The 14,382-nt window shown below is 42.0% G+C and overlaps 1 protein-coding gene across 1 annotated transcript in view; it reads left to right on the plus strand.

Moving 5' to 3' along the window:
- Positions 1–532: 532 nt before the first annotated feature.
- The window catches only part of LOC147261739 (solute carrier family 53 member 1-like), a 30,642-nt gene continuing 16,792 nt past the window's right edge, over positions 533–14,382 (plus strand). Inside the window, exons 1-2 of the mRNA XM_086203929.1 lie at positions 533–1,033; positions 13,485–13,536. Coding sequence (XP_086060055.1) covers positions 965–1,033; positions 13,485–13,536 — 121 coding nt within the window. The 5' untranslated portion in view covers positions 533–964. The remainder of the gene's footprint in view (positions 1,034–13,484; positions 13,537–14,382) is intronic.

Raw genomic sequence — 14,382 nt, forward strand, 5'->3', positions numbered from 1 at the left:
GGTTTGAGGGTCTAAAACCTGAGCTGGCAGACTGAGATACCATCCTGCCATATAGTTTTGATGTGCAGCAACGTCATCTGGGAGTCAGGGGTCAGACAGAATGAAGTCAAAGATGAGTGCGAGAGGTGACGTCACACAACACTTGCGATATACAGGATCGGATGACGTCTTTAGAGGGGCTCTCGAAACGTCCAACCATCACAGTTTTTTCAACAATGCACCTCGTTTCTAAGAAAAAAAGTGACTTAAATCGTAGAAGTCAGATTAACACATGAAAGGACATACAATGCAGCACACTCAGCTTTTTCTTTTACCTCATTGCTACATTGTCACAAAACAGATAACAGTATAACATTTATTATCATATAGAGTATAACATTTTATTATCAATTTAAATACCCTATATACCATCTTTATGTTCGGGATTAGGATTTATGTCAGTGTGATGATCCATTGTAAATTTCCTTCTTATTACTCATTGCTTTTGTGTAAGCAGTTAAGAAAAAAAAAAAAGGAAAAATGTTATCGAGTATCCGAGCGTCCGTGAAGGCAGCGGGAGGCGGTAGGTGGAGGTAGAAGCTGCACAGCGGAGATAAAGGAAACGAACATAGCAAGAAGCAGCTAGCTCCGCCAACTGTGTTCACCAGATTCTGAACGCTGCTTCCCGACATTGGTGGTCCGGGTTAAACAAAATAATTTCAAGTATCTTACATTTGATAAAATGGGACCACACTTCATGGCGTGTATCTAAAACGACCCAAATATGTGCCGGTAGCTAGCTAGGTTAACGCGGAGGCAGAAAGGGCATCTCTGTCCGAGCAGCCGATCATAATCTTCGAATGAGAGTTTCAGTGTTTGGCTTGATATTCAGCGCAGCTACACATCCTGCTGCTGAGCTGAACGACCTGGGGGTTCCTGGTTAGAATAACATCAGCGGGGGAAGCTACGGCAGTAAGTCGTCAACATGAAATTCACCGAGCATCTCTCGGCTCACATCACCCCGGAGTGGAGAAAACAGTACATTCAGTATGAGGTAAGTCAGCTTTGCATTAAAGCCGCTAGCCTCCAGCTAGCTTACTGGTAAGACACTGACGGCTAGTCATTTGGCTAACCGTCTCCTCAGTTTGTTACTGGTTCACCCAGTTTATACAGTTTGACGTATAGATGGCTGCCTTGTCGTTCAGTCTCCCGCAGTTGTTCAACAGGAATGTGTTCCTCGGCAATTCAGCCTCCCCGGTGCTTGCTAGTAAACAAAGCTAGGTTTGCTCTGTTGCTCTGCAGGTGAACGTTGTCGTCGGGTCTATTGGGAGACAACCGTCATTCGGCTGAGTCATCATGTATTGAGCTGGTTAATCTTTGCGCCTGTTTACCCCTCTGCTCGTCCTCCAATGCAAACCCAGCTCCCAGTCCCGCTACTGGGGCTCCAACATCCGAGTGGACACTGTGACAGATGCTGACAGCCCACCCTGCAAACTTTGACCCTACGAGTACTCTCAATGCAAGACATTAGACCCAATGATCAATGATCAATGATCCTAAGCAATTGGTGAGAAATTCCAAGACAGTCTTGTGCACTGGTGCAGGAGTATTTCTCAGGACAGCTGGAGATGGAGGAACAATAGAATGAGGATCTGCAGATTGTGACAGTGCCTTTGTCAGTCTGGTTTAAGCCATACTGTGTGAACATAGAGGTGACCTTAAACGCTCAAACACACCCAGTTTGATTGCAGGACAAATTACATTTACAGTAATCAATTTGCAATCAGTTCAGTTATGCAAGGGTAATGCAAAGAGTGTGCTTGGTTTCACAGTCTAGAGGCACAAAGACAGTCGTATTGTCCCTCTAGAGACAGCAGTTCTAAATTCAAATGGGGGTTAATGTTCAGTAATCTGTTAACATATTTACTGAGAATTATGAGTCCCTTATTGAATTGATTTAGATTCAACCCCACTCAATTAGAAATACGATCAGCCACCTGTTATCATTGTTAATTTGTTTGTGACTCACTGAAATACATTTGAAGATGTTTACAATCATGCAGCCAAAGACAAATATAATGTAACAAACTCTGCACAGCTACACGCAGCCTGTGTGACTGAAATTTCATTATGTGCCCTCATGTGTTTATGCATCCCAAAAATCTGTCAATATGAACACATCCATGAATGCAGACAAGCAGTGCAGTATAAATAGAACCACTGTAGCGCCTGCTGTCTGAGTCTGCATGTGTTTTCCAGACAGTCGCTGAGTGGTGTATCTTTACTTCCCTGTCAAGTTCAGACACTCTTGAAGTACACAAACCAGAAAATACCCTGTGTTCCTTTTTTGGGCATTTGGAGAAGTTATGTAAAGAATTTTTTTGAGCTGATACAATGTACTGTTATCTTGTTATAATCGTCTGTCAGTTGACAACAGTACAGTATGTAGCTGCAGCTAATGTTTTTGAACACTACATGTAAGTCCCAAAGTGGGTGTATTGGAACTCAATTGTAGTTGAAATATAGGAAGTTTAATGACTGTTTAGCGCTTCTCGGCATGGATATGGTGCTCCATATCACTTTCTAAGCCCTGACTGAAACTTAGGAAGTTGATTTACTCATAGACATTTGCAAATAGTTAAATTAACTACAGCAATGTTCGTCTAATGAGGAGCACTACAGGTTTTACAGGAGCGTCCGTCTTCCTCTTCACTCCCAGCTACACTGAGGGGGCACATTAACCCCCTTTTCACTGCATTATGCTAAATCTTATGCTGAGTTTTGGTTTTCCATTCGCTATTGTACATGGCGTTTGTATTTTGGTTCAAATTGAGTACTAGAAGTAGTAGTCCTCAAAAAGTGTATTTTGCTTTTCAAGTACTTGCACATGGGTTTCTTAAGCTTAGATGTGTTTTTTCTGCCTGCGTCACTTTTTTGTGACTCCAGAATTCCCAGAGAACCAGCACGTACATGTAGCTTGTGGTATTTTCTCCCCCGACTTCCAACCATACAGGACAATGTGCTTGAGAGCCTGTAAACAGACATTTTTTGGGACAGTTTTGCTGTTGATAGTTGGTGGAGAGGATTACCAATATGTGACACATAGCTGCTGCAAATCATTTTATTCACTGAACTATTAAATTACATGCAACATACAAACCACGGTGTCCCTGTTGTAATAAACAGCCACATACCAACAGTGATCAGCCTGCCTTTGACCCTGTCGACCTGCAGTCAGAGCTCTGGTGGGAGGCAGAGGACACTGCTGCTGGGACCAGCGGTTCATCCGCTGGCCTCTGGGACAACTTTGTTTACCCGCTGCACAGTTTCTGGTCTGATGTTGTCTGTGTCTGCAGGACACAACCAGGAGCAAACCACCTTCTTTCTGGCAGCCAGAACCAACACATGGCTTGAGGTCTGTGCTGCTGGGGCTTTTGGATGAACATGAACCCCAAAGCTGGTTCTGCTGGCGGGCTTTCAGATACTGCTGCACTAAAATTGATTTTCCGAAGGGAATCTGGACTTAAGGACTTTCATGAAGCATGTATGTTTTAAAAAAAAACATCATAGAAAAGTGTGCAGGAGGATTGACCTGTTCCTGTGGAGATTGGTGACTGATGTGTCATCAGTCTTGAAACCTCATTTGAAACAAACTCTTGATAAAAATACTTTTTGTTATTTTTTGGCCTCCAGTCTGCAGACGTGAGCTGTCACGAGCAGCTGACGGTGACATCTAAAGGAATAAATAACCTGTAGACATGTCGCGGTTCTGTTTTTTTCCCCATGATTAATTTAGGGCTGCGTGACCTTGAAAAGATATCTAACTGCAGCTATTTGGAATGATATTGTGATAGGATTTTCAATATTAGAGGGAATGTAATTTTTCAATCATTAATCCCATTGTCATTGGAAACAGCATTTATGTGATATTGCTGGGATTTTTGCTGGCATCTACATCAGACATATACGTCATCATCCGTCTGTAGATTTTGATGTGTAGGCAGCACATCTCTGCAGCACCACAGTATTTAATTTATGGCATTTTAAGAAAATTAACCTTTAACATGTATTGCACCTTTGTGTGTTTTGAAAGTTATTGCAGGCCATATTGGAGGTTCATGTAATTGTGCAGCCTTATATGAATCAGAAAAAAACGGAGGAACCTTCAGCAAAATTTAATCACGAATGTGTAGAAATTGATGCCACAGCACTTACTTTTGCAGTGTCACTATGACAACCAGCTCCATGTGCAGTGGAAACAGTTGTCCTGGTACCAATTGGGAGCGGAACAGAGTCAAGCTGATACCATATTATGGTTTTACAGCAATTTTCTCAAGAAAATGAAAGCAAGTGAAGTAGAATTGAGCCAGTACCATCTGGTGGAAAGGAGATGTGGTGAGAGGTGCTCTGATGTGTTCTCTACTGCCAGGTAGGAATGCAGCTATTAGGTTTCCGAGCCATTTTAGCAGCCTGCTCTGTATTAACGACGGGAGTTTTAGTGTTCTCCAGCGAATCATCTGCTGGACAGTCGCACACTGGTGAAAGCTGAATGTGACAGCAACACATTCTTTCAGTCCACATCGATGACTTCAACATCATACCATAGCCTGATTTGTTATGACGTTAAGAAGAGCTGCCATTTATTTTAACCCTCTGAGTTCCAAGCAGTCATTTTTTCCTGGGCTCAGTTTTTACTGCAATCTCTACAAGTCCTTCACCTCTCCGGGAAACGGTGCAATCATCGAGAGAAGAAGGGAAAACCTAAAAAAATATGTCTCTGGTGCATTGTTACACAGTAATGATGCCATAAATCATAAAAAATCAACATGAATTGCTTTCACTTTCTTGACCAGAAAAACCTTGTAAATGTTCCTAATGTTATAAAAATTGATATCGATACATTGAACCGTTGATATGTTCACCACCTCTACAAATGAAGCATTTTCAACCGTTTCAACTGTTTTTTTCACATCTTGCAGACCAGTTTTTGTCACGAGTGTTGGTCTCAGCTGACTCAATCATGGCGTCACTATTGGGCTGAGGAGCATAAAATTTTCTTGACAGAGGGGTAGTCACACAGGATTCATTCAAGGACCATCGGAAAGTTGTAAATCTGACTGTACTTTGTGTGACCAGCTTCTGCCAATGAACTGGTGTGACTTTGACAGCTTTTTTTTTTTTTTGGAAAGAAATCACACCTTTGAAACCTGCAGGGGGGATGTGATGAACTATAAGGGTTCCCATTTTGTATTATGCACAAGGAAGCACTGTTGGCAAGTGTTCCACTATGCAAACGTAGGCAGGCAGAGAGCAAGACTTCAAGCTAGCAAGCATGTAGGATTTAGTAGCAATCAAACTCTGTTTTGCATGTGTCACTGAGGAAGGCAACACATTTATTATTTCAGCTACTCACTATGAGATAATAATGCTTGTAGTGCTCAACATGAAATGTTACTCATTTCTACAGGGCACCTTAATCAGGGGGCATCCTTTATCTGTTATAACTTGATGTAGAACCAGTCTATTCTGTTGTTGACCGGCTGATTAATGAATTCATTGTCTTCAGCAGTAGATAAATTAAAGTGTCTGTAAATGATCCAGCATGCATCAGTCTTGGCCTCAGTGATGAGAAGGTGCTGCGCTTGCAAGAAGCCCTTTTCTTAATCAATTTTGTACCCCTGACGCTTTTTTTGCATGTTTGTTGCTGTTTTCAAAGCCCCCACCACCCCCGCCTCATGAAACCTCAAAGACCTCTGAGCTACTAGCTAGTTGGTTAAAAACCTATTCACTGAAAATGACAAGTTTAGACAAACATTTTGATTGCACAATAGGCAGGCAGATCTGTTCTGTAACTCCAGGCGGGTTGTAAAGTTACAAAATTAATATGAATATCTCAAGTTTCCTGAATAGACCGCGGTTTCCTCCAGTGTTATTTTGCAAGGGCACCGTTACTGCATCATTCAGGACAATGGCGGGACATGCAGCTACACAGGACTACCCTTTTCATAGCCCATCAGCCAGCCTGACCCATCTGTAGCAGTAACAGGCTCTAGACTAAGTCCTCTTGTCCAGGTTGTGCTGCTTCTATCAGCAGCAGCTTCACATGGAGTTTGTTTCTTTTTGTTCTTGCAGTGTTTGAACACAGACCAGATGTAGCTTGTTTTTCCACTCAGCTGTAAATCAAGTGCTGGGGTCCTGTGAGGCAGTGTTTGCAGGCCCATGCTGACCAGGGGTGTGTCGTGCATGTCATGTTTTTTCATAGCAGTTGTGTTTGGGCCTGACACTTAACAGGGATGTTAGATAAGCATGTACACTGAGCAGTCATGATGGGATGTGTGCACTGAAGCGAGGTTTGCATCTTTGTCACCAGCAGCAAATGGGCAATGTTCAGCATGGCTATTCCCTCACGCTTCAATGTCAGAAACCCTGAAAGAATTTACATTCATTAAACTTCATGCAGTGGATAGTCAAGAATGTGCTAAGTTTTGCTCAAGAATATACACTGACAGAATTAGGATCAGTCAGATGATGAAAATGGTTTGAAACACCTACCAACATGTTAGGAAGAGAAAATGAAGGTGTATGGTAAGACTGTTCCCCAAAGGTTTACCTGCCATATTTTATATTGGTGTATGTGCACAGTTTTATTGTGTTATGAGGGAATGCTGTGCACATGCTTCCACTTTGGTTCTCCCACCTGACAGGGTTTTAATCAAACCTCTCTGGTCATCTGGCTGCTGTTTCCGTGCTGTGTCAATGTTGCCACGTTTCCTCATCGATGCGTCAAAATCAACACCTCGTTTTTGACATAATTATCTTTTCAGTGCTTTTTGTCTTCCAGCAGGATAGCACAAGGCTAACCCCTTACATTTTGAGACAAATTCATTTCAAATAACAAGTACATTCAATGTTTTTGTCTGTCAACATGGATCTTTCGAGAGGTGTGGGCTCTGAGGTGATCATCATTATGCTGCTGTCAACCTCTCTGCACGATTATGTCGCTGGAAACTCGCGGCAACCTGAATTCATGGGAAGTGACTTTGCTGACACAATCTTGTTTCAGTTGGGAGTCAAAAATACAGAAGCAGTTGAAATAAGGGTACATCTGCAACCTAAGTCAATAGGTACATAGTGACCTTTGAAACACTTACAGACGTTAAAAACAGCTATTTAGTAGGGCTGTGGCATATCAGTTCATCCATGATAATATCACTACAGATGCTGCTCATGATAAGAGTTTGGGTCAAGAATACGTGCCACAACAGCTATGTGTACTAGTTGAATTTTATTAGCACTTTCACAGAAGAAAAGTATTTGAATGTTTCCATGCTGTTATCATTGCAACTTCGGAATTCTACCAGTATTCATGTATGCTTTTTTAACTTTTTGCAAATCAAAGTTTTTTTTATCAACGTACCTGATATTGGATACTTTTTGGATCGTGGTTTGTGCTTATGTTTGCTGTTTGTGCAGCTCTCAAGGCTGTACTCTGATGCAAATTTCTTAATGTTTTGACTTTGGCATGACCCTGAGACAACAGCAGAGCAGCAAGTCTTTCAGGCCCTAAATGATACTTTATATTTACCAGTGAGCGATGACATCATGGCATAGTTAGCTACTAACTGGTTGAGACAGATTCAGTCATACTCCAAGCTGGCCCTGTGTTCATCTTGTCTTTTTTGTCATGTGGAAAACCAATTCTGCTTCTTATCTTATCTGATCACACAAAACATGCAGAGTAAAAGATGATACAGGCAGTGGGAAAGAAGGGGGTCAGGGAGAGAAAATGGAGACCAACAGAGATGAAGAATGCAGACTGGCACTGTTGTCAGTGTAGAGCAAGTGAAGAGACAATACCCATAGAAGGGAATGAGGATGCCGGAGAGGTTGATTAAAGGGGAGAAGAAGTATTTAATTATCATAATTTACATGAAAAAATATTTATTAAACCTCTCCAAGGCCAGAGGGAAACAATGCTGGGAAAATAAATTCAAGTTGTGGTATCTAAGACGGAAGGAGAGGAAATGGGTAAAGAAGGTCAGAGGGATGTGAAAGAGCAGGAATTGACCAGCACCTGACTGGTATTAGAGGGATCACACACACTCACTTTTTCTGCAGACTGACACACATACCTAAATCACATGGTCACCTGTCCTTAGAGGCCAGCCTTAATAAGACATATTGTATTTACTTTTTTTAGTCGTAGAGTTTGTGTAAGCTTGTGGCTGAAATATACCAGGCGTGATGCGTAAATAAATATGGACGTCGCCTCAATCATTACCAGCTGGAGCAAAGGTTCAAAATGAACGCACCATGTATCAGGAAAACCCCTCAGAACACTGTGAGAGACTGCTACGCAGAGCAGACAGGACCAGTGTAGCATGTTAAAAAAAAACAAAAACAAAACACTCTGTTGATGTTGCAAGTCATGAATGTGTCCGATGCATTCTAAATGTAAGCCAAATGTTTTAAAGTGGTGAGGAATTTATTTCCCGTATGCAAAGTTGATCAGAACCTACTGTTGAAAACTGGGAAGCAGCAGTGTCCCGTTTCGATTCATTCGATCGTTGCGTACACACTCTGGGACACACCCACACTAACAGGTTCCACCAGAGAGGCACTTGTCAGAGTCATTTGTCTGTGTGAAAGTCTGTTGACAAACCGCATCGCATCTATATGTCACAACCATGAAACCATTATTGTTGAAAAGGAGAATAATGGCGTGATTTTTGTCAGCATCCATATCAAACAGGTGTTTTCTTAAGTCTGCAGAAGATAATGTGACAGCAGGACATCTCTGCAGGACTACATTATTTTAATTTAAAATGGCATTTTGAATAAAAGCCATTTACAAATATTGCGCCCTTTTGCAATTGAAAAGTGCAATTGGCCATATTGGGATTTGAGATAAAATTTGTCGAATTGCTCTGTCTTACACTAGATTTCTCTGGACATTTTTTATCCTGTTGTGGAACCTTAAGCTGTAATAATTTTCATTTTAATTATATTAATTATCTACATTTCCTAAAGGCACAGTAATCTACGTAGATGTAAACAAATAAACCAAGATTGCAGACTTTAACAGGTTTAGAACCGTCAACAGTATCTAATGAATCTATTCTATTCATGTTCCTGACAGTTGCACTCATCTAAACTAGCTCAAAACCAGTCTTAATCACTAATTATGTGTTTCACTTAAAGGCATGTAATAAACAGTCGAATTGCCACGTCATTTAATTAAATGCTCACTCAGATGTTAATGCAGAAAGAAGCTGCTGCATTAGGTTTAGTTTGTTTGTCACTCTCACTAAGCCTGATATGGCTGTCCTTGAACAAATATGTCTCTAAAGCCCTTAGCTGGTAGGAATTTAGAGCGGTTTGCTTTTTCATTTAAAGCCCCTGCAGGCGTGACATTTTAAAAAAACATGTCATATTTATTTTGCACCACCTTCACCAGGCACCTTTATGGATCAGCAGTGTCAGCCACCAGCAACACAAACATAATAAGTGAGGAAGAAAAAGAGATTTTTAGATGATGCAAATACAATCATAATCCAACTATGAGTCATCTAATCCCTCTGACAGTTTGGTGTCAAGATATAAAGTGTGTGTGTGTGTGTGTGTGTGTGTGTGTGTGTATATTTATACCCTCATTGGTGGGGGATAGGATGAGGTAGAAATTAAGGATGAGTAAAAAGACTACAGAGAGTTGGGGTAGTATTAAATGTAAATATAAGCATAAAAGGAGAAGCAAAAAAGAATATATATTGAGGAAACATTACAAAGAGATGATTAAGTAAACAGATGAGTGGTAAAACCTCACACACTGATCCAGTCAGGCCCACACAATTGTGGTTATCTTTGGTGGTGCCTGTGCTGATAACCACATGTGTGTCTAACAGAATAGTTGTATATATACGAGTGTGTGTGTGTGTGTGTGTGTATATATGTGAGAGAGAGAGAGAAAATGGTCTCTACTGGGTAAGAAGAGCAGTTAAGGACTGAGAGGGTCGGAAAGGTAGAACAGGAGAGTGAAGGGGAAAAGGACAGAAGTAGGGTAATCTGTGAGGATAAGCAGATCTGCCCTCTTTCCTGTTGAGCTGCATGTGTTTTGTTTTGGAAACTTGCGCCTTAGCACATGCTGAGTCAGCCTATTGACCACACACAGACATCCACACATGCATGCACACACGTCCTACGGGGCCACAGTAGAAGTGTGGGAAAGTGTAGTTACCACCCATGAGTGTGTGCATGCGCATTTGTGTGAGTATGATTTAAGATAGCCAAACAAAGCACTCAGTCACTTTGAATTAGGCTAATATCAGAGCAAATAATGATTGATTTGAGTTATTGTTTTATTGTAGCTCATGCCTCCAATGAAGCCCAGCCCCCCCCCCCCCCCAAAAAGTCTGTTCAAAAACAAAAAATAAAACATACAAAGAATTCAGATAGCACAATACATGCCAAACCTCAAATAGGCCGGTGCACTCACACCTATATTGTCATTGATAGGCTCTATTGAAACAAAACAGATTGCTTTCTGTTCCAGGCCTTAGAAATTAAAATATGCAATCTGAAGTGCTTGAACAATGTTCTATCCGTACAAGTTAGGCATGCATTGTTGTCTACTCTGCACCGGTGCCTCTGAATTCCCATAATACACTTGTTAAATTAATGCATTTCAAAATAATTCCCTTTAGCTATTTGCAATTTTGTCCTGTGTAAAGCAAATCAGGGCTTCAAAATGAGAATAGCTGGACCACTTTACAGGTTACACCACCTCAAGTGAGCCTGGGTTGAAGTTGTGGCTTGCTGCCTTCGGGGCTAACCCCCCTTCACTCTGAGAAGTTGTCAAGCAAGACCTTGCTCGGTTGTTGGAGTGTCTGAGCTTATTCATTGCCAAATAACCTCATTCATTCATTCTTATTCTCACACCGATGGTGGAGGCTGCCATGCAAGGTACCCTCTTATCAACAATGTGAGGCTCAGCATCCTGAAGCAGTTTTGGGTTGAAACGGTAACCCTCTATTACTGGACTGCCACTCTACCCTCAAATAGATGCCATAGCATTATTAAACAATGACAAATGTTAGTTTTAGGTGAATTTTGAACAAATTTGTTTCAGTTTGATGTAAACTTTACAGCATCCCCAACTTGTGACAAGGATCAACACCAAGTTCCTGGTGGCCATCGAGATTTACAGATGTCCTATAACATGGAGAAATGAGAGTCGTGTCATTAGGTCATTGATGATAGAAGTTATGTGGTAAATCAAATTACGACTGCAAAAATACAGTGGCTGCAGTTGCAAGTTCATCCTCGTCCAGTTTTATTGTCATCTTACCCCCAAATTTGAGGAAAGAGTCAAAAGTGGTATCATTTAAGATGTGGATCATTGAAACACACAAGTGGAGCTGATGAAGTGAGTGTATTAAGACCTGCTATCCTCTAGCTAGCCCCATAAATTCTTAAGCTTATAAAAACACAGCACTGGCCACATCTCGTTTGTCTTTCAGTTTAGTTGCACTTTCAGTGTCAGTGAGTGATTTATAGCACCTGCAAGTGCAAAGTAGCACAGAGTTGGTGATGTTGCTCAGTGTCTATAGTTGCCTTCGCAGTGGATCACTAGAGGGCATGATATGTGGTGCGTTGCTCTATAACTTTCTAACCAAATCCTGCTTGGAACCTCCTTTACTTTTGCCAAAAATATTTTCAAGGTTATGTTATGAGGATTAGCTGGCCTGTAGTGTTCACTAAAGTTGGGGAGACGCTTTGTTTTTTTTCTCAGAACATTTCAACTTTAAGAAAGGTGGACTGTATTGGATCGGGTGTAGAAAGAGTTTAGTAAGTCACAGAGAATAGAGATTTGACAATCTTAATTCGGTTGTGTGGGGCTGCCATGGAATTGCAATACCAGTGCTGTACCTCTCAGAGCAAAAGTATTTCCACTGAAATTAAGAAAAGGTAAATATACAGTTACATTCAACATAATCATGATATACATTTTAGGCCATCCCGCCCAGCGCTACCTCAGCACAAGTCTACGACAGCACTGCAGTCATTTTACTGCATAATTTTAGATGTTGTTTTGCACACATTTGCCGTTGTTTTTCCCTGTGTTTGCCGTCTGTTGTGTTCTTTTGCGGCTTCTTGAGCAACACAATGAATATAGGCTGACTGAGTGGGCTATAATATGACCTTGATTTGCTCTGCTGTTTGTTGCAGAAAGCCAGTGTGTCCTGCTCTGCGTGGTGGGCAGGCTGGCAGACAGAGAGAGCATTGTGGTCTTGTGCTCTGCTGGCAGTCAGAAACATTGACTGACTGACCGCTTTACTATCTCACCCTCGAGCGAGAGTGGATGAAAGAGGAGGTCTGTCCAGCTGTCCTACTAGCATTTACTGGGACTGAGTGACTGGCTTCTACCAGCATTCTGCTCAGCAGAGATGCAGCCCACAATGCAGACTGGGGGGCTGCATCATCACGGAATGGAGGAAGAGGGCACGCAAGGCAAAATGATACAACTGCGTCAGCGTAATGTCAACACATGTCAGGAACACTCAGAGAATCAGCAAGCACAAGTAACATGGGACCATGCTCCATTTTAAACTTCAGGCTGCACAATTATCCATCCACCCATCCATTGTCTATACCGCCTGTCCATTAAGGGCTATGGTGGGCTGGAGTCTATCCCAGCTGACATTAGATGAGAGGCGGGTTTCACCCTTGACGGGTTGCCAGTCTGTTGCTGGGTCATCAGGAGCAATTAGGGGCCCAGTATCTCTCTCAAGGATACTTCGACATGATCACCGGGGGAAGTGGGGCTCGAACCAGGGATGCTTTGGTTGTTAGACAGCGACGCTACCTCTGAGCCATGCCTCCCCGGCTGCACAATCAATCAAATTTAATTGTGATTGTAGCTTTCCACTATGTCTGAGTCCAGCTTACAGTCCTCTTTCATGGCATTTTTCATGTCTCATCATGTGAATGCCTCCTGCGTCAGAAGCTTTAATATAATTATGCCAAAATCAGCAGTCTGGGACAAATCACGTCTGTGTGGGGAGGGGCTGGGACCCTCCCTCGCTATATAGCGTGCTGAGGTAGCATCAGTCAGCATTCCAAAACCTCGTCTTGCTTCTCAGTGAAGCTTATCAAGAACCGTACTAACAGATACTAGGCTAAACTTTCCGTTAACTGAGTGCACAACGGGGGGTGTTTTGATCCAAAGAAACGATACAGGTTTACGCTAGCTGACATGAATGGTAACAGTACTGCTCTACAGCTAGTTGGAGAAGTAATACTCAAACCAACGAAGTGGCAATACTTCAACCCACAAAGTTGCAAATCTTCATTGGCTCAAATTTGTGAAACTAATATGAACAAGGCAGCAATAACATCAGCCTATAGGTTTACCATGCGAGTTAATGTTTAACAATGACAACCATTAATTGTGATGTCTCAGAAGAATGCACATTCATGTTCATTTCTCTATGTATTTGTGTCTACAGGCTTTCAAAGAAATGCTGTATGCTGCTCAGGACCAGGCCCCCTCCATTGAAGGTATGACACACACACACACACACACACACACACACACACACACACACACAGTTCTCTTTGTAGGGACACTCACTGGCATAACACATTCCCTAGATCACATTCCCTAACATGAACCATCCCAACTAAGCTCCCCAGCCAAAACCTTAACCCAGGCATGAACAAAACGGGTGTCTACTTGAATGGAGTTCCATGTGCTAGTGTTATTTTTCACCTACTGACCATTTCATTAACTGTCTGTCTGAAACACAGCATTTCACCTCCTGTTTCTTTAAGCTCTGCGTGCTGGTTTGTCGGTTCACACTGGCCTGAGTAAGCAGCGTCAGCAGCTAACAACCAGAAACATGCCCACATATGTTATAGAAAGAACGTCATCCAGCCAGGCTTTAGGCAGGCTAACCTAAAAAAAAAAAGTTAAAAAATGAAACTTAATAGACCGCAGCAAAACCAGAAGCATTTGAGTTTGAAGTCTGGTTTCAGAGAGCTGCTATCAATGTATCCTTGGCTTAAACTGCCACCGGCTGACAATGTCGTCTGGTGATGTAAACTGAGCACACAAAATTCCAGTGTTCTAGTTCTTTAGGGGACGTTCCATTCGCATCTTTATCAATTATAAAATAAATCCATTGGGTCTTGACATCCTCAAATGGTGGGAGTACATGGAGACTTTGTGTTGGTTTTTGCAGCCAACAACAGAGAAATTGGCCAGCTTTGCACAAACCTTCCACATCATCATATAACGACAGCAGACAGGTTCACTGCAAGAAAACCCTGGACTATAAACGGGGTGTCTCAGGCAGTGCAGGATCAGTGCCTCTGAATAACTCCTTCTGCTGTAGAGTTTGAGAT

This window comes from Aulostomus chinensis, chromosome 5 (assembly GCF_037954235.1).
Source record: "Aulostomus chinensis isolate RoL2024-O1b breed Wild chromosome 5, RoL_Achi_v1.0, whole genome shotgun sequence".
NCBI classification, from domain to species: Eukaryota; Metazoa; Chordata; class Actinopteri; order Syngnathiformes; family Aulostomidae; genus Aulostomus; species Aulostomus chinensis.